General features: G+C 39.7%; 1 protein-coding gene across 11 annotated transcripts in view; it reads left to right on the top strand.

Annotated features, from left to right (window-relative positions):
• The window catches only part of gramd1bb (GRAM domain containing 1Bb), a 217938-nt gene that overhangs the window by 83933 nt on the left and 110029 nt on the right, over positions 1-23976 (top strand). For 5 of the 11 annotated variants that reach the window (XM_037540029.1, XM_037540024.1, XM_037540022.1 and 2 more), the window contains exons 2-4: positions 2497-4485; positions 18225-18326; positions 20793-20819. In XM_037540029.1, the coding sequence (XP_037395926.1) occupies positions 4082-4485; positions 18225-18326; positions 20793-20819 (533 nt within the window). In that variant the 5' untranslated portion in view covers positions 2497-4081. The remainder of the gene's footprint in view (positions 1-2496; positions 4486-18224; positions 18327-20792; positions 20820-23976) is intronic. The other 6 variants (XM_037540027.1, XM_037540037.1, XM_037540028.1 and 3 more) reach the window with 3 other exon arrangements.

Genomic DNA, 23976 nt, shown 5'->3' on the forward strand with positions numbered 1-23976 from the left:
CAAATAACATATTAAAGTCTAGTCTTAGGCCAGAATGCTTATTTATCCACTGTGGTTTGAGGCAGGTTTGTGATGATTTAGGTATGTAGTTTGCACAGTAATAATCGGCTTCCATTACTAATTAGCTATATTAGCCACGTAGCTCCTATCCTCCTATAAGGAAACACTCCAACTGTGTGTGGGCTAATCTTTTACATTTGGGATGAAATGAGAGACTTTAATACCTCAGATTAAGATTCTGTAGGCCCACAAAGAGTGACTTGAGATTAACCGTGCCACCATTTTTCAACTAGTTGTGCTGGGTTAATAGTTCTGCATTGTTACATTAAGTGTATTCTCTGCATTTTATATGGCCTGTGTAAGAAGTGAATACGTTAAAAAAATCAGTGCATTATATACCGTCCCACATCTGTTTTATTAGAGGAGTTTTTCCACTAGTTATCATGACTCACTGGTGCGGATAGTTGTTTAAATATTGGATGAGGTATTTGAAAAGTAAACGTTGCTGTCAGAGCCAGAGGCCAGAGGTGCATCTGTTTGGCCCTGGGGCTCCAGCTACGACTCAGATTGAACTGTTTACACTGCTGGCCTGATGTTTGCTCAGTCTGTCCATCTGTCCGGGTCTTCCCCATTCATTCTCAGTTGATCCCTGCTCATTGAGATACATGTCAGCTTCTTCTGGCTGGAGAAAGCAAAGGCTTTTTACAGTTTTTATTATATAATTGATGTGCTTTTATACAATTTTTTATTCATGACTGAACCCATTTTTCTATTAAGGTCCAGGCTTCTCTACACAGACTATTCACATAAAGTACCATTTGGCATCCAGTGTTATATTGACTTACTTGTGTCGCTGTGTAATTATGATTTAGGTACTTCAAACCTTAACTTTCCTTTTTAGGCTTTTTTTTAGACTTTTCGGCCTTTAGAATTTTTTTTTTTACTCTAGGATGATCGGAGCATTGCAAAGTGGTGAAAAATCAGTGGCGACGTGACTTTTAGGGTTACACCTTCAATTCAGGCCATAAATGTCAAAATTCAAGTATGAGGAAAACAAAAGCAATGTATGTTGTAAGGTTTTGCTAGTGCACCTGTGGTATTTTAGTAGTATTTTAGTGCTAAGCTAACAGCTTTTGTCCATTATATATTAAGCATTTACATCTGAAGCTTGTTAAAGGCATTATATATTTTATTTTAAATTTATAACAGACATAATAACATATATTTTACCTTGTAGCAGTTTTACAATGATTTCTTGGCATGGACCTGCCATCTGATTGGTCAGTTGCTAATTATGTTGCTTGTTAATCTGATGTTAGGCCTTCAGCTCGGTGCTATTTTTTGGAACAATTTTCCATTGGGAATTTTTATTTCTAAACAAAATGTAATGAAATAAGAATTACTACAATATTTGTAGTGCTAAAATACAGAATTTGAATTGAACTGTATGAAATATACCTTCACTAAAATAACAAACGTACATATTGGTCAGATCCTATTTAATAAATGAGTTGGTAAAGCTGGTAATCAGCAAAACAGAGCAGCTTGTAAATGGAGTTTCAGATAGTTGAGGTTTCTTTCACAATGGAAAGATTACAATACAAAGTTGAACGTATTAAAGGTGTGTGTGTGTGTGTGTGTGTGTGTGTGTGTGTGTGTGTGTGTGTGTGTGTGTGTGTGCGCATGTGTGTGTGTACATGTTCATGCACATGTGAGCAATGAACAGATGTGTTTTTCAGTGCTGTGCAAAAGTTAGACACCACCAATCATTTATATCATTTTCAGTCAAAACAAGTTATCAATTTTTTGGGTGTTTGGAGGAAAAAAGCAAAAAAAAATTGCACAGAAGCCACAACTAAATATATCATATGTTCCTGCAAGGATAATTTTCCACACCCCCAAAGTTCAGTTTTAGAGGTTTGTTGCATTTTCTGCTTCTTGCAATAGAAGAAATTTCAAAGGTTCAAACATTTCCTTTTCTTAGTAATGGTTTCTTTACAGTTCCACATCATTTCAGACCCATGGTGCTGTCTTCTCACAGTGGAAGGATAGACAGAAACACCTGTGGATTTGATGCAAGAGCGGAGCTTGATTATCTCCTCTTTTTTGAGGAAAGAATGCTTTAAGTACTATTTGATGGGGACACTTCTGGTGGTCTACTAGGTCTATCAGGGTTGTTAGGAGTCCAATCTTTCTACATTTTCCAGGTTTTAAACTACTGTTATTTCAACTTACATCTCAGACATACTGCCTAACATAAATGAACAACTTAATGGACATCTGAACTGGAGCTTAGATCAATGAAAGGTGGTCTCTGACTTTTGCACAATACTGCATGTTTTTATGTGAATATGTGTATGTAGGAATGTGCCCATTTGTGACTTGTGACCCTGTGTATCTCAGTGTGAATGTGCGTTTAACATTGCCTCTGTGCACAAAATTATGCATAATTATTCAGCCCTTGGTGTCTTGGTGTCACCTTGCTCTAACCTGTAGGCAGTGGCAGCTGCTTGGGCCAGAAATCTGAGAAGAGGAGGACAGAGAAGAAGAAGAGCCTCAGGGACTTAACCAAAGATGCACACACACACTTAACCTTGCATCTCTTGCATCCCATTTGGCTGAAGGCACTTTGTTGGAAAAGAGGACGTGTAAAAAGAGACACACAGTGCACTGCCAGAGGGTCAGCAGGGTACACACAGTGGACAGTACACTGAGCCTAAATGCTGCTGAAGGACACCAGAGGCACCTATTTTTTATCTTGTGCCCCAGAGTTTGAGATCAACACTGCAGAGTTCAGTGAGTTTGCAGCCCTGATGAAGGCAGCTGCCAGCTCTATAGTCTGAGAGGGAGCCTAAGAGCATGTGTATGTGACTCTCTCACTGTCATTCAGGGAGGCCTGGAGTCCTGTTACACCAGCAGCCACTGCTTATGCATGTTTTATCTGCTGTGAAGGGAAACAAAGTCTTCCTTTGTTACCTAATCCATCCACTCCATTGCCAGTAGCCTGACCACAAACCTCCTGCACCTCACACGCACCTGTACCCCTCCAGCTCTACATCCAACCATCCAGTGCTCCCTCAGAGTAGAGTGATCCGAGGCATTCGTCCATCCATCAACCAGGCATTTCTGGGACAGCTACAAGATCTTGGTCAGTTACCACTTAAGGTTACCTGCAACGTGATCATCTCACACGACCGTCTTGTTGAAGATCTTGAGGAATTTATAGTATCAATTTCGGGAGCAATTGGGAAGATCACCATACAGAGGTTGGATACACCTTCTCATGGACTCATTTACCTGGGTAGTCACGTCTCACAAAGAGCGGACCTTAAAAACATCCATCTTGTTGTAGACATTGAGCATTTTGCGGGTCTCTTCAGCAGCAACTGGCTGGATCTACTCAATCAAGTCATCTGGATACACTTTCTTGTGAACTTTGAAGACAATTTATCTGGATGACTCACCTCCTGGAAATCTTTATTACCTGATCTACTGATTACCTAATGAAATAACAAATCAAGAGACTGCCTAACTATTGCCTGAACAAAGTTACAGGAAAGTGACCACAGGGTAGTGCGTTTTGTAGAGGATCCACATGGTGGGCTTCAACAGATCAGTAGACACTCTTCTTTTTTGAAGGTGGATTGTCCACATTTGACAACACTCTGTTCTTCCCATCTTGTCAATTAGCTTTTAAACTTGATCCTGGGACCTTCTTCATAGGACAAATGAAGAAACTACTATGTAAATGTTCATCGAAGACCACCTAAGATTGCAGCAAAGTGATAATCTGACAGAGCAGAGCTTAAAAAAGTAACCTCCCTATTGTGGATCTTGAGGGTTTTTTGGGGTCTGCTTGGCATTTGGCTGGATCAACCCAAGCAAATCATCCAGATACCCATTCCTTGACCTGTTTCACAGGCACTTTTCCTCTCTGGAGACAATTCCTTTGGATCTCTCAAGACTTGACACCACGTCTTCTTTTCCATCTTTACCGGTCTCTCCGTCTAGCCTCTATCCACAGCAACTCAGGTTGACGACGATCAGTGATCGGTGGTGGTGGGCGCGGAAGGTCTGGAGCATGACGGACACTCTGCGGCCGCCGTCACTCCAGGTACATGTCCCACGGGACGATCCAGGGCCGAGTGATGAGGGGGGTGGCAATGGCAAGAGTGCCCCAGATAGCCTGGCCTGGTCCAGCTCATCAACGCCCACCCTCCGACGCCGACGCTTCAAGATGCGGCGCACTAAGAAGGTGCCGAGCGAACGGGAACGGCTGGAGAACGGCCTCCTGAGACACCCTGGCTTCCGCTCAGCCTCCAAAGAGTATTTGCAGCTGCCCTCCATTGAGATCACACCCTCCAGTGATGAGGATGCCCCCTGGTCAAACTGCTCCACACCTAGTGCCTCACCCCGACGCAAACGCTTTCTGCTGCGCAAGTGGCTGAAGGTGCGTGAGAGGAAGGAGCTCTGCAGTGAGAGCAGGTTGGTCTTAAGTGGACACACATACCCTACCTCCTTAACCTTTCTTCTTTGAATAAACGGTGTACAAGTGCCATATCAGCTGGTCAATGGCAATTTATTTTATTTTGATTATTTTTTATTGCTGTTCGTTTTGGGAAGCAAAATAGTGGCTCTTTCAAAATTTTCTTGCTCTAACACACTCAATTCAGGACAAGCTTGTTTATTAGCCGAAGGTTGGATGAGATGTACTGCAACATGGAAATTCACAGGACGAGGCTTGAGAAATGCTGTATACATACATGAATTCTATTTGAAAAGTTAGAAATTGCTAATATAGTGGTTTCAAGTGGTATCCGTTGGCAAATTCCAAACATATAAGCCAAATCAGAAGCAAGAGCAGGTGGAAATTTGGCGATGTGGCCTTGTCTATGATACATGGTAGATTGGCGAAAGCAGATTTGGCTTGTATGTTTGGATGGCGCACTTCCACATACGAGCAGATTAATATCCAAATGAGATCTTTCTTCATTATTCACTCAGGACAACTTACCATCAATACTGATATTCTCTTTCACATGAATCAGTGCACAATAGCAAACATACCTTTCTACATTTAGTTTCAGATGATCTCATGATGAGTGAAAGCTAAGTTTCAAACAGATCAATTCTCTCATTGAAAGAAAAGAAATCGAATCCACTTTTACTTGAGGTCCATTTGGTTGAGCCCCTTTCGGTAACTGATGATTGCATGTGGCTACCACTGAAGCAGCTTGTCTTGGTCTTGATATCTGTCTGCCAGCAAAATCTCATCATTCTGTTCATCCTCTTCCTGTGCAGCTTTCCTAACAAAATGCATGCTGGGACTACCTTGTTTTGTTTTACATGTATTCAAGTAAGTACCCACTACTAGAGATGTCCCAGTCTGATTAAGCCGATCAGGACTGCAGCCAATCCAGTGGATCGGGATCAGAGCCAGTCCGGGCATATTTTGATGGATTGGGTATTGTAAGCCTGATCCAGTTCCAATCCTTTGTTTCTTGCTTTTTGAGTTTGACGTACACCACATTTTTCATGACTATTTTTGTACAATTGAAAATAGTTCATAACAAAAATGACATGATTTCACTGCAGCATATTAAAGTTGCCAGATCATCACAAAGGCCAACATTACAAGTGTGAAAAATTAGTATTAAAATAAAGTATATTAAATGACAATAATCTCACTGTAGTATGAATTGGTACCCTATTAATTACCCATATTAACTATGTGGCTGTATTGTCTATGAAAACACAATCAGGTGATACTATTTTTTAAGGTACTCTGAACAAGGGGCAAATAAGTGGATTTGGGACACCCCTGCTCAGAACTCTAACTGCATCTTAGAGCACCTTAGGTGTTGCTGAATTGTTGTCATACCTTTTCCACGTTCTGTTGCTTATAAAAATGATGACTAATTGCCTGTTCTTTAATGTCTTCCTCAATTTTCTGAGCTAATGGACAGATTTATTCATTATTGTGTATGAGAGAAATGAATCAATGGAGCATTGAGTTGTATTTAATTACCTTTGAGCTGTTGAGTTTAATTATATTCTAATTAGGCTGAACACGACAGCCATATTGCAGACGCTTTCTTGTTAATCAAATGAAGAATGGATTTTGAGTATGAATGCTGTACATCATTGGGATATTCTACAAACTGAATTAGCAAACTAACTGTTCAGTTCAAAGTAGCCTATGTTGAGATTAGTTTGAGCTCAGTTGAATCTGAATGGGCTTTGCATATTCATAAAAATGTACATGAGTCATATCTTCTAACAGTGTTGTTATTTTTCAAAATTTGGTGTTTTATTTTGTTATAAACTGCCTGACGTAATGGCAACAGTACATAGAGGATACTGTGTGTATACTGGGGACTTTGCTGTTTAATGCTTGTATTTCTCAGTAAATTCTAACATTTTTGGGAGTATAAAGTCATTTCTGCACATGACATATGATGTTATATATATATATATATTCAGTTTTTTGACATAATTTGAAAATGCCTGTTGCCCTTTACAATATGTGTAAGTTTCATGATGACTGGACTAAAAGAAATCAGCCAGAATGATTTGGAAAGATATCCAGTTCCATTGACTTACATGTATAGTAAAGTAGGTTTTTTCCTTCTCCTGTAAAGTTACAATTTTGGAGATACAAGATTTTCTTCTGAGGGCAGTGATATTTTTATATCTGATATATACTGATATATTTCAGTAAACGTATTTTATTGTACAGTACACATTGACCATGTCTGTTGTATGTGCTTTTTGCAGTCAAGAAATAGCAGTAGCAGAGGTAGTTTTTTTGAGTTTTTGTATAGCAGCTCATGACAGTAACTGAGTTACATGAGTTCTGTTTTTTATTTGCAGTTTGTTTGCATATAATTTATAGTGTGGAATTCATTTTATACAGCATGTATCATTTGTTTTAGTGCAGGTGTGAGAAACTGGGCCATGATATACACTGATGTAGTGTTACCTGCCCATGTACGGTAATTCAAGGCACTGGTATATATAAATGGAACAGGAACAACAGTAGAATGTTTAATGGAAAGTGAGATTGGAAAATAGTCATGCAGAAATATATTTTGACTGTTTTGATTCATATAAAAAGCAAGAAATATGTACCATACTGGCCCTTTAATAATTTAACCTTTTGGCCCCACTGATGATGGCATGTTTTCATGTTTTCTGTCGTGGTCAATATGCATTTGGCATCTCGTTAGTGTGTGCAGGTTGCACGGGCGCTCCAGTGGGCTGTCGCTCTAGGCTAGTTTAGCTGAAGGGCTGAATGATGGCAGAAGATCAGTGGGCTTACATAACACACTGCAAGGGCTATTAATCTCTTCTGTCAATTATTGATGAGGCTGAGGCAGCGCTGTTAATTAAAGGAGGTGAGGGGCTCTGCTGACTGAGAGAGAGAGAGAGAGAGAGAGAGACATGTAAGACATGTAACACATAGACATGTAATGAAAAAGACCACATGAAGAAAAAAAACTAAATTATTTATTAATTATTAATAATTCACTGTCTGACGTCTACATTTTGAAGATCTCATGCCTATTGTGTAATCCATTTTTCCTTCCACCCACCTGCTCTGTGCTCATGTATGTAGTATATATACAGACTTATATTCTTTTCTATGCATTTTTATTGTTTCTTGTTTTTTTTTTTTGTTTTTTTTACTTTTTTAAAAATTTAAAAATGCCAGCTGTCATTTACATTGTGTGAATATTTCATGGGGAGCGGACCAATAGAAATGGTCCAAAATTATGTGTAATCTAGTTATACTTACATTAGAAGGCAAAAAATCTTGAGGAAAGCCTTTTAGAAAAGTAGGGAGGAGCTGCTATAACTCTCCTCTAGGAAGTCTTCCTGCAGCAGGGGCCCACTCTACATTAACGTCCATGGTTCTAGACTATCTAGGGATAGTCAAAGTCATATCGGGAGTATAGGGCACAAAATTTTAAGATTTAATCTGCAAACTCAAATATTGTCTGATGCTAAGACAACCTAGAATATCATGTTTTTGACCAGTCTTGTCCAGCAATAAGTGAGAGCACATGGAAGAAACCCAGCTGAGGGAGTGGCTGGTGGTTGACAACAGGGATGTGTCAATAGAAATGGTCCAAAATTATGCGTAATCTCGTTATACTTAGAATTAGAAGGCAAAGTCAAACTCAAAGCCAACCTGAAAGCAAAACTGACTTACCTTGTTGGTCATTTATGTCCCTAACCATGTTAAGCAATATTCATCATACCTGTCATCAAAGGAAAATGCTCAGCTATCTCAGACACTTCTGATATGATGTTTTACCACCGTACAGAAGGAAAATTGGTTTTGACTTTCTATTCATACTTACTTTAACTGAAAAATGTATTTTTCTTTTTTCCTGTGAACTTACTATTTGGAGATACTCATATTTTTATAAAACTATTTTTATTATGTTTTCTTTGTTTTTTTTTCCTTCAAAGAAGTTCACTCAAGTGCCTGAGTGTTGGTCTTAAGGTTGGCAAATCTGGGGGTCCATCCCTGATGATGTCGCAGAGAGAGCGTAAGAGGTCTATCTCTATGGGTGGGTAGGATGTAGGGGTGGGCAGTATGATGATATTTCATCAATATCATGATGATATATGTCACACTATGCTTTTCTGAGCATAGCTTGGATATCATCAGTATTTAAAGAATACTGACACTAACAACGATGATGACTTACTACATGATCCATTAGAAAGTGAGCATAATTAGGCCTGATTTATTGGATTTAGTGCAGTGCAGTTTGTGAAACACTGAATAAAAATCATTATTGTTATTATTATTATTATTATTATTATTATTATTATGGCATTTGTTAGGTTCTATTTTGTCTGTTCCAACTTATTACATCTCAGAAAAGAATCTTTCCATCCATCCATCCATCCATCCATCCATCCATCCATCCATCCATTCCTCCATCCATCTATCTATCTTATTGTGTATTGGGAAAATGTCTTTAAATATTGTCATATAATATTTTTGCACTGTCGACTCTCTTAGACACTCCTACCTTGTCAGTCCACCTTGTAGATGTAAAGTCAGTGACAATAGCTCATCTGCTGCTGCACAGTTTGTGTTGGTCATCCTCGAGTCCTTCGTTAGTGGTCTCAAGACGCTGCCCACAGGACGCTGTTGGCTGGTTATTTTTGGTTGGTGGACTATTCTCAGTCTAGCAGTCCAGCAGACTATTCTCAGTCCAGCAACTGCTGTATCTGATCCACTCAGACCAGCACAACACACACTAACACACCATCACCATGCCAATGTCACTGCAGTGCTTAAACCATTGTTAGTTTCAAAACATGCCACCAGAAAAAATAATCTAAATCTACAAATGATTGTAGCTGCACTGCACTAAATCCAATTAAAACTGGACTATGCTTTCTTTTACTCACTCACTTTGTAATGAGTCACAGTTGACCTGTGTTCTAGAAACACCACAAAATGCTCACTTGTGCTGATGTTGTGATATATTGTAAAGTAAATTATTACAATAACGATTAATATCGTTATATTGCCAAGCCCTGGTAGGATAATGCCTCAGTGCAATGCTAGCCAACATAGGCATCTTCTAGCTGATGTAACAGAATTGGTGGGTAGTGTTCTCCTCCAAGTGTGTTGAGCCCTCCTTTGACATTGGAGGAAGATTTTGCTAGCCTTTGCCCTTCCAGCTGGACAGCATTGACTGATGGGGGAGACCCAGCTAGCGGTGGAACTGAACATGAGTAAATCAGGGTAAATAAAGAACAGTGCTGTAGTTAACTCCGGCGTCACCTTGGGTATCAGTACAGGCCCTTTCAAAGCACATCTGTTATCTAACAGCTTCTGATGCTGTAACAGCCCCATCAGTCACAGCAACTCCTGAAGGGAGGTTTTAAAAAATGATTTCCGCCCAACACCGTTTTAAGTTCTTTCCTGCTGTGCATGTTTTTGTTCCTGTATTTCTGTCAACACTGCTTTTCTGGCAGTGATTCAGTTTAATGATGGCATCGTTTACTTTATTAAGCAGAGTGTAAAGTGTTCTTCTCTTTCCCACACGGTTATGTATAAATCATAGCTTTGTTTGTTGAGTCAGATTGTTTTCAATGTCATTGACTCAGCCAGGAGTGTGAATTTAGCTTTACTCGGATGCATTTGAGGAGTTTTTATGCTCTGATGCTTTACATATATGAAGAAATCAGCTCTCAATCAGCTCAGAGTTGATGTAATAGAACAAACAGAACACTTAGCCTCTTTAACACCTTGGATTTTTATAAAATAGCGTCTGAGATTTGTGGCTTTCAGCAGTAAATTGTAAGCATATAACAATATGTGTGATCATAAAACACATGTTCTCTTAATTTGAGCGGAGCTTTTCCAAAAAAATAAAAAATACAATAAAAAGTTTCATTTATTTTATGCAGTTTCTGAATAATTTGCCTTACGATTTGGTCACGAAAATTCAGATGGACAAACCAAAATATACGCTAGAGAATAAGAGGTTAACTGTTCTTCTAGTCACCATAGTAGAACTCTTTTAGATGCTATATAGAACCCTTTTCAAATAGGTGGTTTGGAACCATCTACAGTGCATTGTCCATCAATCTCAAGAACCCTATCTCAAAACAAAGAGCCCAGTAATCATGGAAAGGGTTCTGAGTGTTCATGGTTTCATATATAACCATTTTCTTTACTAAAGAACCCTTGAAGAACCGTCATTTTTAAGTGTGTAGCTTCTCTCTTCCCTTCTGTCCAGGGTTTTGAAGGTTCCACGAACTTTCTACATGCATATTATTGAACAAGCTGTGGTGACAGGGATGTTTGGGTTCTTCGCTACGACTCTGTAGCTTATCCAATTGAGTGTTGGTCCCTGAGAAGCTTCTTCACTTTCACCTTGATTGATTGCCATGAAACTGAGTGTAACAAGACCTCAAGATGGAGGTTTATAGGTGTTTTTAGTGTTTGACATACAGTTGAGCTGGACACAAACACTTTTTCCTCTACTGTTTTATAGTGGTAAACCATATTTGCCTCTGGTTGGTCTCTAATGTATATGAGTGGTCTGCGGTTGGGGATCAGGAGTGTCTCTTATCTCTCCTTGTGTGTGCAGTGACCGGTCAGAACCCCATTTGGTCAGAGAGGCCGGCGTTCAGCTCCCATTGCTGCCGTCTTCCCAGACTGCCTGGAGTCTGCCTCTGTTTGATAAGAGGTGCTGAGACTATTTTAAGATGCGGCGAGAGAGACCTATCTGTTTACCTTTCCGCACCGCTGAGTGACGGGCTGCAGTCATCTCCTGTGAATATTTCAGTTTCACAGCCTCTTAATGCAGCCTGAGTGATGTCATACTTACACAACTGGCTGTACACCAATGCTAGAACGGTGCTCGAAGGTTTCTTGCAAGCACTTCTGAAAGCAAGCCTGCTGGTTGTTGCGCTGAATGGAAGCGACATGTTCTGATTAGATAAGATGGAGTGTGGTTGATGATTTGGGCATATTTTGTGCTGCTCAAACTCTTCTGATGTTGTTAGCAGCTCTGTGCCTGGCTGTGTTTCCCACCGCAGATCCTGCTGTATGGGCAAAAAGGGAACTGTATCTTTCTGTAATCTGCATGATTAAGTCATTGAGATGTAATCAAAGTTATTCAGAGTGGATAAGAGGCGGCAGAATTGTTCACAGTGGTGGCAATAGGAACCAGACGTCTGAAACATTTAGTGCCTCTTAAAGCTCCGCCACGAAAAGCTGCATATTTATGAATGAGCTGCCTGAAGCCGGATACGTCATTTTACAATTGCTTTAGGCCTAGAACATATTTTTGAAATCTACTCATGGTGGAGAGGTACATGCAGGGCGTTGTAAGGCAAAATAGACAAACCCAACAATATTATTTTCAGATATAATCACTATTTTTACCATTGTAAAATTACTAATAAGATACACGTTGTAGGGCTGAACGATTTGGGGAAAATATCTAATTGCGATGTTTCCGACTAATATTGCGACATAAATTTCATTGCGATTTTTCTAAAATTATTATTATTATTATTTTTTTTTTTTTTTTAATTGAGATTTAGGCCTTATTTTTTGGGCCAAGGAGACCAGAAAATCCACCTTTTTTGGCTTGAGGCCCGATCCCTGAACGTAGTGTGTCAAACTGCCTGTAAGCTGGGGTTGTGATGTCACAACAGAATGGAGGTTTGGTTGCCCCTCATTGGTCTAACTTATCTACTTATCTATTCACAAACTCTTATTGGGGTCTGTTTCCCCTCTTAAAACCTAAAACAACATTTTTGCTAACATACACACTGAATAAAGACGGTTCTTCAAGGGTTTTTGGTGAAGACAGAGATTCTATGTGGAAGCATAAGGACTTTGCATGCGTAAAACTTTCCTTGCCTAGTTCCTGTCACCAGTACTGAAAATAACTAAGTTGGTAAGTTTTTTTTTACAGTGAATCATTTCACATTTAAACAATCTGAATCCAGAATCCAGAAATAAAAATTTCAGTGGAATTCACCTTCACTGTTACATTAATAGATACTAAATGTATTTTTCCCAACTTGTCCTAAATTGACTGTTTCATCCTGAGACGGACGAAAAGAGCACACCGCCTCTCTTCTCACCACCTTCTACAGAGGCACTGTAGAGAGCATACTGACCAGTTGCATCTCTGTCTGGGCAGGAGCCTGCAGCACCTCTGACTGGAAGTCCCTGCAGAGGGTGGTAAGGACAGCAGAGAGAACATACAGGACATTGAGACAAGTCACTGTCTGACCAGAGCTCAGAACATAGAGACCACTCCCACCCCCACCATGGACTGTTCTCGCTTCTGGCCTCTGGAAGGAGGTTCCGAAGTCTTTGAAGCAGAACAGCCAGGTTCTTCCCAAATGCCATAAGACTGCTGAACTCTAAATAAAGTGCTGCTCCAATTTTGATTACTCCATACCTGGGAGCTCCAGTGCAATACACTCTCTTGTGTATATATACTTATTTAAATTTTATTTATCTGTTGATATACATATGTTTACATATGGACTACACTTTGCACAGCATTGCACTTTGCATTACATTGTATTACTTATTAATACTTTTTCTTTTCTCCCCAATCTACTCTGAGCCAATGCAACGTAATTTCATTCTAATGCGGACTGTACGGTGTAAATTTGAATGACAAAGTCTGTCTAAGTCTGGGTCTAAATTTTCCATTTCAGATATTGTTTTCATAAGATAAATTTGTGGACAATTCCTATAAAATAATGCATGTAAGGTGATTCCTATTAACTCTCTTTAAAATATTGGTGTTATCCCATGGTTTTCAAATCATTAATTCAGTGAGAAATCAAATTTATCCAATTTTACACTCACCACAGATGTAGTCACTCAGCTAATAAGCAAAAACTGGACTCTGAAACATGTCTTGGCTGGTCTGGGATGAGTGGAAAATTCATCCCAGAACTCTTCCTTTAATCACCATTTAAATGTTTAGCCTTGACTATACAACATACAGACAACAGACAAACAGGCTCCAGTTACCATTTTACAAGTGACAGTGGCTATTGGCTTCCTGGTGGTCTCATACTGGGGCCTCAGCATATACCTTGATAAAAAATTGCATTCCATGCTGGTCTAACATGGTTTGTGCTGGTTTATGCTGGTCTAGTGCTGGTCAAGTGCTGGGTTAGCTGGTCACCCAGCATGATCATGCTGGTTGGCCAGCATACCAACATTTAAACAACGTGGTGTGATATGCTTGTTTTGCTGGTGACCAGCCATAGTGGTCTAGGCTGGTTTTTCTAGCTGGATAATTGTTGACAACAATTTTTGGCACGGATCTATGTTCCGAAGTCCATCAGGAACACTCCAGGGGGAGCTTTCTGAAAAGCTAAGTGCTGGATTTTGGCTTTGGAATTGGATTTAAATCCCCTAAACAACTAATGTCGTATTGATGTAGTCGAATTGAAGGGTTTAAACCAGCCCAAAACCCCAAAACCCATTCATTAAGCTTTGGAAACAGTGGCTCTTGCACTGTTGTGTTTGAAGTATTAGCTCAAGCTTCATAAAACCAAACTCTTCCACCTCACCAGACTGCTTAGAACAAGCGTGACATTAAAGAAGCATGAGCCACGCTCAGCAGAGCTTCAAGCTATGTTGTGTCCAACTGCTTGGTGTCAAAAGTGTTGTATGGTTAGAGCGCATAACGTACCAGTCAGAAATTAGGACACCTGCTCAGTTTCCACATTACTGATTGATGCTGAAGACATAAACTTCGTAAAAACTAGGACTGGAATGTTAAGCAGTTTTGCAAGCTTGGTTGATCAGGAAATATCAATATTATCACTATTTAAAACTCAACTAAGTATATTGGGCAATTTCCATTTGCACCAGAGGATGCAAGGAAGCTTTAAGGCCTCTTCACACTCAGTTTTAACACAAACTTATGAGACACATGACTTGAGAAATGTAACGAAGTTGGCTTCTTATTCGATATTTCCATTCTACCTTAAATAGTTCAGCAGTTACATTCAGGCGCATGTATAGGTCCCAGAATGTATCTGCTTTTTCATTCTAGAGCAGTGGAAATGTGTTCTCTGAAGTGACAAATCACACTTCTCCATCTGGCAATCCGATGGACAAGTTTGGCATTTGGCTTTGGGGGTTGCCAGGAGAATGGTACTTGTCTGACTGCATTGTGCCAAGTGTAAAGTTTGGTGGAGGTGGGATTATGGTGTGGTGTTGTTTTTCAGGAGTTGGGCTCAGCCCCTTAGTTTCAGTGAAAGGACCTGTTAATGCTTCAGCAGACCAAGAGATTTTGGACTATTTCATGCTCCCAACTTTGTGGGATCAGTTTTGGGATGGCCCCTTCCTGTTCCAACATGACACCAGTGCACAAAGCAAGGTCCATAAATGAGACATGAATGAGTGAGTTTGGTGTGGAAGAACTTGACTGGCCTGCAAAGAGCCCTGACCTCAACCCAATAGAACACCTTTGGGATGAGTTAGAGTGGAGAGGCCAGGCCTTCTCATCCAACATCAGTATCTGACCTCACAAACGCGCTTTGAGTGGGATGACATTATATTAAGCCCTATGGATTAAGAGTAGGATCTCACTCAATTTTATATGCGTGTGAAGGCAGACAACCGAATACTTTTAGAAAGATTGTGTGTGTGTGTGTGTGTGCATATATATATATATATATATATATATATATATATATATATATACACACACATTTATCTTCTTATATCTACAAGGTTGACCAAAGTGGTCAAATATTTTAATGATATGTTTGTATTATATGTATTTTTGGACATATACTTTACCATGTGTCTTGCTGACTGCATAATTCTCTGTCTCGCTGCCACCACAGTCTTCATTGATAAATCAGCCACCCTAGACTCACAAACAAACGAAACACCAGTAGCAGCTCCTGTATTGCTCAGATTTCCATACAGTCTTCCATCACTGTCAATGGCCAAACCACATACGGTGCATAAACTGTATTGTGCGTTTCTAAGTCAGCCCATAATCACCTCAAATGAGTAGCTGCCAACAGCTGAGCTTGTTATCCGTGACTGAGTCACTGGCCTCGAGGGTCAGTCTGTGTCCATCCTCTATAAAGCCATAGGCATATTGAGTAGACACTGCAGGCCAATAAACACGTAATCTGTACTTAGCTTTTACATGCATGGGAAATCCATATTGAGGCTATTATTGTTATTTGCTCAAACAGTTTAAAGAACTCAATTTCCTTGACTCATCATAGTTGCCTGATTTATTACACTTACATATTTACCAAAGGTGTAATAATTACAAAGAAGTCACGTTAGATTCCGTTCAGATTTGCATTGTATTCTTTATTTACTGGAGTCATCTGTTGTACAGTCTTGTATCTGAAGTCTATGCATATCTGTTGTAAAGCACGCCACCACTGGACTCTGGAGCAGCGGATTTTGTGGAGTGATAAGTCACATTTCTCTATCTGTCAGTCTGATGGACGAGTCTGGGTTTGGCGAATACCAAGAGAACGTTACCTGCTTGACTACATTGTGCCAGCTGTAAAGTTTGGTGGAGGAGGGATGATGATACGGGGTTATTTTTCAGTGGTTGGCATAGAACCCTTAGTTCCAATGAAGGGAAGTGAGGGAAATCTTAATACTTCAGCACCAAGACATAATGGACAATTCTATGCTTCCATCTTTGTGGGAACAGTTTGGGGAAGAACCTTTCTTGTTCCAGCATAACTGTACCCCAGAGCACAAAGCAAGTTCCATAAAGTCATGGCTGGTGAGTTTGGTGTGGAATAACTTGACTGGCCCTCACAGAATCCTGACCTCAACCCCATCCAACACCTTTGGGATTAACTAGAACAGAGATTGTGAGCCAGACCCTTTTACTCACAAGCACTAATATGGGCCCTGGTCTGGTTTGCGCCTTGTTATTGTCATGTGTGGAATCGTGAGGCCTTCAGAAAGGCCTTCAGAAAGAAGGTTGTAATGCCTATAAGTCTGGGAAGTGGTTTGGAAAGTGTTTCTAAAATATGAGAAACCAATCTTTCCATTGTCCAGAAGATCATGTTTAAGTGGACAAGATTTAAAACCACTGCCAACATGTCCAAGCCAGGCTGGCCAAGTAAATTCGACTGTGGGAGGCACATTGTGTCCATTAGCTAAATTATCCTTGTAGCTCCAGACTACCTATTGTTGATTGGCTGTTAGACTACATTTGGAGTAAAGAGATAAGTGTGTACATTTGATTGTTTTTAATCGAACCATTACTTTAAATGAAGACCTAAAATGTTCCATTTGTGTGACTTCACCAGAGTATGTTTTGGTTTGTCCATCTGAATTTACGTGACCAAATCGTAAAGCAAATTATTCAGTAACTGCATGAAGTAAATGCAAATTTTTGTTTTATTTATTCATGTATTGCAAAGACTCCCGTCAGATTAACAGAACATCTGTTTTACAATCACACATATTGCTATATCCTTACAATTTACTGATGAAGGCCAAAAATCAAGACGCTCTTTATTTTATTTTATAAAAAAATATTGCGTCGACTTTCAGTAGAAAAAAACGCCTTTCAGTACAAGGGCTTAAAATGACATCACTCATCTATTTGACTGGAAAGAAGACAGTTACAGCCTCATACGACGCCCACCTTTAGAATGAAGCTCATGAAATATGAAACTTATAAAGATTATGACAAAATGAACTTTGGAACCACCGGCAGTCTCAAGGAGTTTAAAAGTAGTATTAAACTTTATTGCTAAAACAGGCTTTTTTGTCTTGGTGTGCCATTATGCAACACAGTGTCTCAGGTCTTATTGCTGCAGCATCAAAACTCTGCCTTGAGGCTGCATAGCCATCTGAAGCATAGCTCAAGTGAGGCCTCACTTGTATCAGTTTCTTGCTATTCTGGCTACAGATCCACAACACATGTGAAAGGTTTCCTATCTACTCCTTCGACACAAGCAGAGCACTTCTGAGCCTGACTTAACATATACTGGACATCCTTAGAAGAAAATCTAAGCATTTTTCACTTCTATATGGAAAACCTGACCTCTTTCTCCAGCCTCTGTTAGATTGAGATTGAGATTGAGAAGTTTTACAGTGTGGTGTAATGCTGAGCTGTTCATTCTGAGAGCGACGGCGGCCTCTAGTGGCTGATAAAATATGCCACATTCCTTTGGTGCAAACTGCTCAAGGCCGTGATTCCTCTCTGCAGTCTTTTTTCGCCAAAGGAATAATTCAGAGGGAAAAAAAAAACTAATTTCCTCTTTACTCCAAATGTAATTCAATCAACATGTTTGGTGTCTGAAGTTTGCTTCCTTAATCTTGCACTGAAGCTGATGTGGCCAATGTGAAGGACATACCCCATTCAGCATTATATAAACTGCCTACATCATCACACACTTCCTTTTTAGTCATCTTAAATTGACCTAATTATGTGGTTTCTGGTGCTATATGACATACTCTTATCTTTAAAAATGGACAAAAATGCTAATTAGTGGGCTATAAGATTCCATCACTTACCTTAGCCTCGCAGCTCAAGAAGCAAACTTCAGACACCAAGCATGTCTTGGCTGATTTGTTCTAAAGAGAATGACGGTGGGAATTAGATTTTTGGCTGAATAATTGCTGTAAAATTATGTGAGTTGTTGTCATGGTGAGGGGCTGAGTGACAAGTGTCTGACTTCCTTTACAGCAGCCAGCAGAGCAGCCAGCAGAGCAGCCAGCAGAGCAGCCAGCAGAGTAGCCATGACGACGACTCCACCCGCTTCCTGACTCCGCTCATCCGTGAGGAGAGGTAAACAGCCTAAGGTCACCTTGTTGCCAGGGGTGTAAGTTAGCTAGAACTTTTAGAATGGGGCGGCCTGGCAAGACCCAGTGATTTTATCGGTGTGAAAAAATCCAGTCCAGTGCAGCTTTGATCTACTTTCTGGACTATTTTTAGTATGTATGCGTTTTTGAACATTAGCTGTTTTAATAAAACCGTCACCTGTCTGAATAATGGAATAGCCGGTACTGCAAACATGTGCATTCATGAGCTTCTTGTGGTGCTGATTCATAGCGACTTGTGTGCTACTAGCACTCCCTCGTGGAAAAGCTGAAGACATCAAGCACTTTCCAAAGAAATGCTCACACTATATATATATATATATATATATATATATATATATATATATATATATATATATATATATATATATATGTATAATAAAAATAAGGCATTTTCCATTGTTACAGAGCCATTTTCATAGTTCGGCTCATCACCGGGACATTACGTTATGCAGAAAATTCTACAAACTATGCTCTGTGTATCAAATTCAACAGAGACAGAGAGCAAGCTTCTCTTCCACAGACTAACAGCTTTCAAAGGCCCGGTTGTAACTCAACGTTTTAACTGTAAAAGTGAATAAAACGTGTTGATATGTATGACCTTTTTCACAGTGGTGGACAGTAACAAAGTAAATGTAATTAGTTACTGTACTTCAGTAGTTTTTTGTGTGTCTGTACTTTACTGAAGTTTTTCCATTTTGGTGGCGTTTTCCTTTCACTCCACTACATTTCAGAGTCTAATATCTCACTTTTCACTCCACTACATTTTGAGAAATCTGTTGTTCCTTTTGCTTTCTGTGTGTATAAAAATGTAACATATCAAAACGAAAGAAGCGCAAAGCCAGAGCACCAATCAGGGCACAGCGGTCACTCTGTTTAGAGCTGGTTTTGACCTGTTGGTCATACCGACCCAGTGCAGCACGCGGTTCAACCTCAGCGCAGCAGCGTAAAACTTTGGGAGAGTCTGTTCAACATAAATGATGAGCTAACCTAACTTTGTGTAAATAGAGCTCAATATAGAAATATGTCCACATATGCAGTCGAGACTGACGCGGCTTTTTTCTGAATTTCTACAAACACCATTTAATTTTATAGTAAATGAGTTTGGGCTGGTTTATGTTTATGAACAGACGCCTACAGATCAACATAGTAAAGGAGCTCATCTGTGATCCTGAGTTTAAAGCCAGTTTTTATTCAACTTAAACTTAAGGAATACCAATTTTCCCACTAGTAAATTGCAATTAAATGGCCAACAAAGTTGTAGTTACAACTGGTAACCTTTGAAAAAAATAATGAATGAATGACTGAATGAGAGAAAATATATAACTAATGCACTTCGATTCAAGAAAAACCAGTATATCGCTGTTATATGAAGAAAACCTTGTGTCTCCGAAATGAGAACTTTACGAGAGAAGGAAAAAACCTACTTTACTTTTAATGTAAGTCAATGGAACCAGACTTTTTTCCAAGTCATGAAATTTACAGACAATATAAAGAACAACAGGCATCTTGAAATAATGTCAAAAACTTAAAAATGATGCAAATGGAGATACAAGGTTTTCCTACAACAGCAGCAATATGTGTTCTCCTGATCTCTACTTTCTTTGTGGGTGTATTTACGATCAAGCACTTAAATGGAGTGAAGTCGTATTTACTAGTTGACCGTCTGGTGTATACAACCTCTAGATGAACAGTCGAATGCATCCACACGTCATCGTGCCCTTATTGAAGACCTGGATGCGGTTTCATCACTTTTAAGAATGTGGTTATGGAAAAGATTTGGGTGACTATTGACTTGAACAGTGTTAGTTTCACAGCTCCAGCACTAAACTAAAGAAGCAAATTTTTGATAGCCATTGTATAAATTAGATTTTTCACTGATTTATTCCTTTAGGTGAAGCACTTTAATTAAAACAGGCTTTTTTTTACAGCTTTTTAATAGAAAGCTATCAGATCAGCATTGTGCTGTGCTGGAATCCAGCCCTCCATTCCTAACCCCTGGTTTGCGTCATTATACTCACCGTTTTGGTCCAGTTTATGTCCACTAGAGGGCATTTTTTTCCCAACTAAACCTCCACTCTACAGCCTGAGAGGTATAGGATTGGTTTCCTGGATACAGCGTGAGTCCAGCCTGAGGCTGTGTAGGCTTTTTTCAGTGGAAAATGACCATTAACATTGTAATTAGGTCCAGAAATAGGCTTTAACTGTGTCTGGAAAACTAGCAATTAGGGTTGAGCATTTAACTCTGCTCTGTATGTCACGTCATGTGACTCAGGCCTGTTTTGAGGCAATAGCCATGTTTAACGTCTGACAGCCAGTTTGACATGAATGTTAATAGCCATGTGTTTCAGAATTGGTCTATTATAGCACAGCTGAAGTTGCAGTTTAAGTTTTAATGCTGGCATTGATGTGTTCTCCTTGGCTTTTTTGGCAGAGCTGACAGTGGAACGGACAAGTTCAGGTAAGTCCAGCCAAAATCATTGGTCACTCTGCAGATGTATCACTTTTCAAGTCTTTAACTAATGTTTGTGTGTGTGTATATCTCCCCACACCGCCATGTGACCGCTGCTTTGTCCCTGGCGAGATATCTCAAAGCCTGCATTACTTTTGTGTAGTCTATCCCTGAATACAGTTGCAAGCCATGGAATGTCATTGTTTGGCCTTTATTTTACTGGACAAACAACAGGGATCACAATGCTTCGGGACAAACAACTGGTCAAACTCGATGGTCCGAGCCTTGAGCTGGTTTAGGGCAGTTCTTATCAGTGTGTGAAATCTCTGTAAGAAGTGTAAGCTGGGACCGAAGGTGAAGGTGAGTTTGGCAGTGGTCAGTTGGAGTTTTTTCGTCAGACTCTGGCTATTCAAGGCTGTATTTAATGGGGCAGTTGGTGTTTGTGTGGTGTTAGTCTGTACTGGTCACTTCTTGTTTACCGTGTGCTTTTGATGGATTGTTGTTGATAGTGATGTATATAGTCAGCTGTGTCTTTAGTTTACCTAGTTAGGGTCTATCTATACGCATCAATTCTACAACGCTATTTCCAAAAATGTCTGGATGCTGTGCAAAATGTAAAATGTCTAAAGTTGGGACGGGGGCACGTTTACCACTGTGTTTCATCACCTCTTATTACCAACCTTCTGTAAGCATTTGGGAACTGAGGAGACACTGCTGTAGACTTGAAAGTTAAATGTTTTCCCTTTCTTGCTTACAGATGATTCCAAGTGCTCAACATTTCAGGGTCTCCTTTGTTGTATTTTTCATTCCACAGTGCACAAAATCTTTTCAGTCTTGACAAGTCTGGACCGCAGCCAGGCCAGCTTAGCACCCAGACTGTCTTACTAGAATTAGGATTAAGAACCATTAGCCTACTGTGTTTGCACACAGAGGAATTAGACCTCCACATTTAACCCATCCGTGCAATGAAACACCCACATAAATGCACACTAGTGAACACACACACTAGGGGGCAGTGAGCACACTTGCCTGGATTGGTGGGCAGCCCTATCCATAGCGCCCGGGGAGCAGTTGGGGGTTAGGTGCCCTGCTCAAGGGCACTTCAATCATAGAATGTGAGCTGAACCGGCGACCTTCCAGTCACAAGGCTGGTTCCCTATCCTCCTGCCCACGACTACTCCCAGAGCCACTACTACAGACTACTACAGAGCCATGCTGTTGTAACACATGCAGAATGTGGTTTGTCATTGTCTTGCTGGAATAAGCGAAGCCTTCCCTGAAAAAGACATTGTCTGGGTGGCAGCATTTGTTGCCAAAACCTGTATATATTGTTAAGAATTAATGGTGCCTTCACAGATGTGCAAGTCATGCATGGCATGTGCTTTAATGCAACCCAATACCATCACAGATACTGGCTTTTGAACTGTGCACTGATCCATCTTAAAAGAGCTCAGGCCCAGAGAAGGTGGCAGCATTTCTGTATCCTGTTTATGCTTTCTCCTGTGTATTGTAGAGTCTTACCTTGCAAGTGTGGATGCAGCGACAAGCTGTGTTCTCAGACATTTTGTTCATGCAGTGATATTCACTGCAGTATCATATCCTTTTTTTAATGCAGTGCCTCCTAAGGGCCCGAAGATCATGGCCAGCCAGTGATAATTTTCAGTCTTGTCCTTTGCTGACAGAGGTTTATTTGGATTCTCTGAATCTTTTAATGATATTAATGTACTGTAGATGTTGAAATCCTCAAGTTCTTTGCTATTTTATGTTGAGACATTTTAAATATCATCGTGCAGTCTTTGGTGAACCCTTCCACAGCTTTACTTCTGAAAGACTCTCTGAGGTGCTATTTTTATACCCAATCATTTTCAGGCTTTTTGACAACTATATCAACCTTTTGTCCCCCGTCCCAACGCTTCTGAAACGTATTACTGGCATTAAATTTAAAATGGGCAAATGTTGTTCAGAAAACAGTAAAATTGATCTGTTTCAACACTTGATGTTGTCTTTGTGCTAAGTTCAATTAAATATATGGATTAAATGATTCTTTGCATTCTGTTTTCATTTACATTTTGCAGAGCATCCCAACTTTTTTGGAAATGGAGTTGTAAAACATCTATATAATAAATATGAGATCAAATACTTTTATTTGTTCTTGTTTTAAGGATCAAAACAGCTTTATCGAACATGTCTAGAGCACATCAGGACCTTGGACAGTGTCCTGCTTTTTGAAAACATCCAAATCCACTTTCTCAAGGCTGAATAGCTTCTTTTTTCAGACGCAGTTGTGTCGCTGTGATGTTAATGCTGTGGAATCTGCGGTCTGACCACTATCTCCTGACAGTGGACACGTGCGGCTGGGTTAAGCCACACTGATCCAGCCTCTGTTCTTTCTCTGCATTGTTTGGCTTTTGTTCGGTGTAACACACTGCTCTGTTTGCGGTTTCGACCCATTGTTTCACTTCTGTAGAAGATTGATCTAAAGTAGGTAGATACCTGTGTATGGCCACAAGTTCATGTGTGTTTCTGTGGGCATATTGTTATTTGTACATTCCTTTATCCTCATTTTATCCCGTATGTAAAAATGATAATAGTCATGATGCAATACATTTAAAAGTGTTGACCTTACATGATTAATTACATGCCGTGTTATACACTGGATTAAAGTTACATTTGATTAACATTCTGTATTAACAGGTTTGAGTTAACAGGCAAAAAGCCCAAATTCAAATTATAGTAAAATATTTTTCTCTTGTGTGTACAAAGGCAAATGTAACAGTGATTTAAGGTTTAATCATTTTTGAGACTTTTGAATTTCGCTTGTTTTAAAAAGTTAATTAATTTAACCCCTTAAAATCCCATGATTATTACATATTAATGCTTATTATTCAGTGACTGCAGGTACATCATTGCAAACCGGTACAGCTATTTTTAGGTTATAGCCCAGGGGTCGGCAACATGTGGCTCTTTTACTGACCTGTTGCTGCTCCACAGCAGAATCAGATTTGTAGGTAAAAATAAAATAATCCTCCTTTGCAGTAAAACAAAGCTCTGCTGATTATTTAACACAGTTTTAACACAAAATGGTGTTAAATGGTGGAGTTATATGCATAAGTGCTTACTGACCTCAGATTGCTGGTCACATAGCAACGCAGACAACAGTCTTGCC

Source organism: Pygocentrus nattereri, chromosome 7 (assembly GCF_015220715.1).
Source record: "Pygocentrus nattereri isolate fPygNat1 chromosome 7, fPygNat1.pri, whole genome shotgun sequence".
Classification (NCBI taxonomy): domain Eukaryota; kingdom Metazoa; phylum Chordata; class Actinopteri; order Characiformes; family Serrasalmidae; genus Pygocentrus; species Pygocentrus nattereri.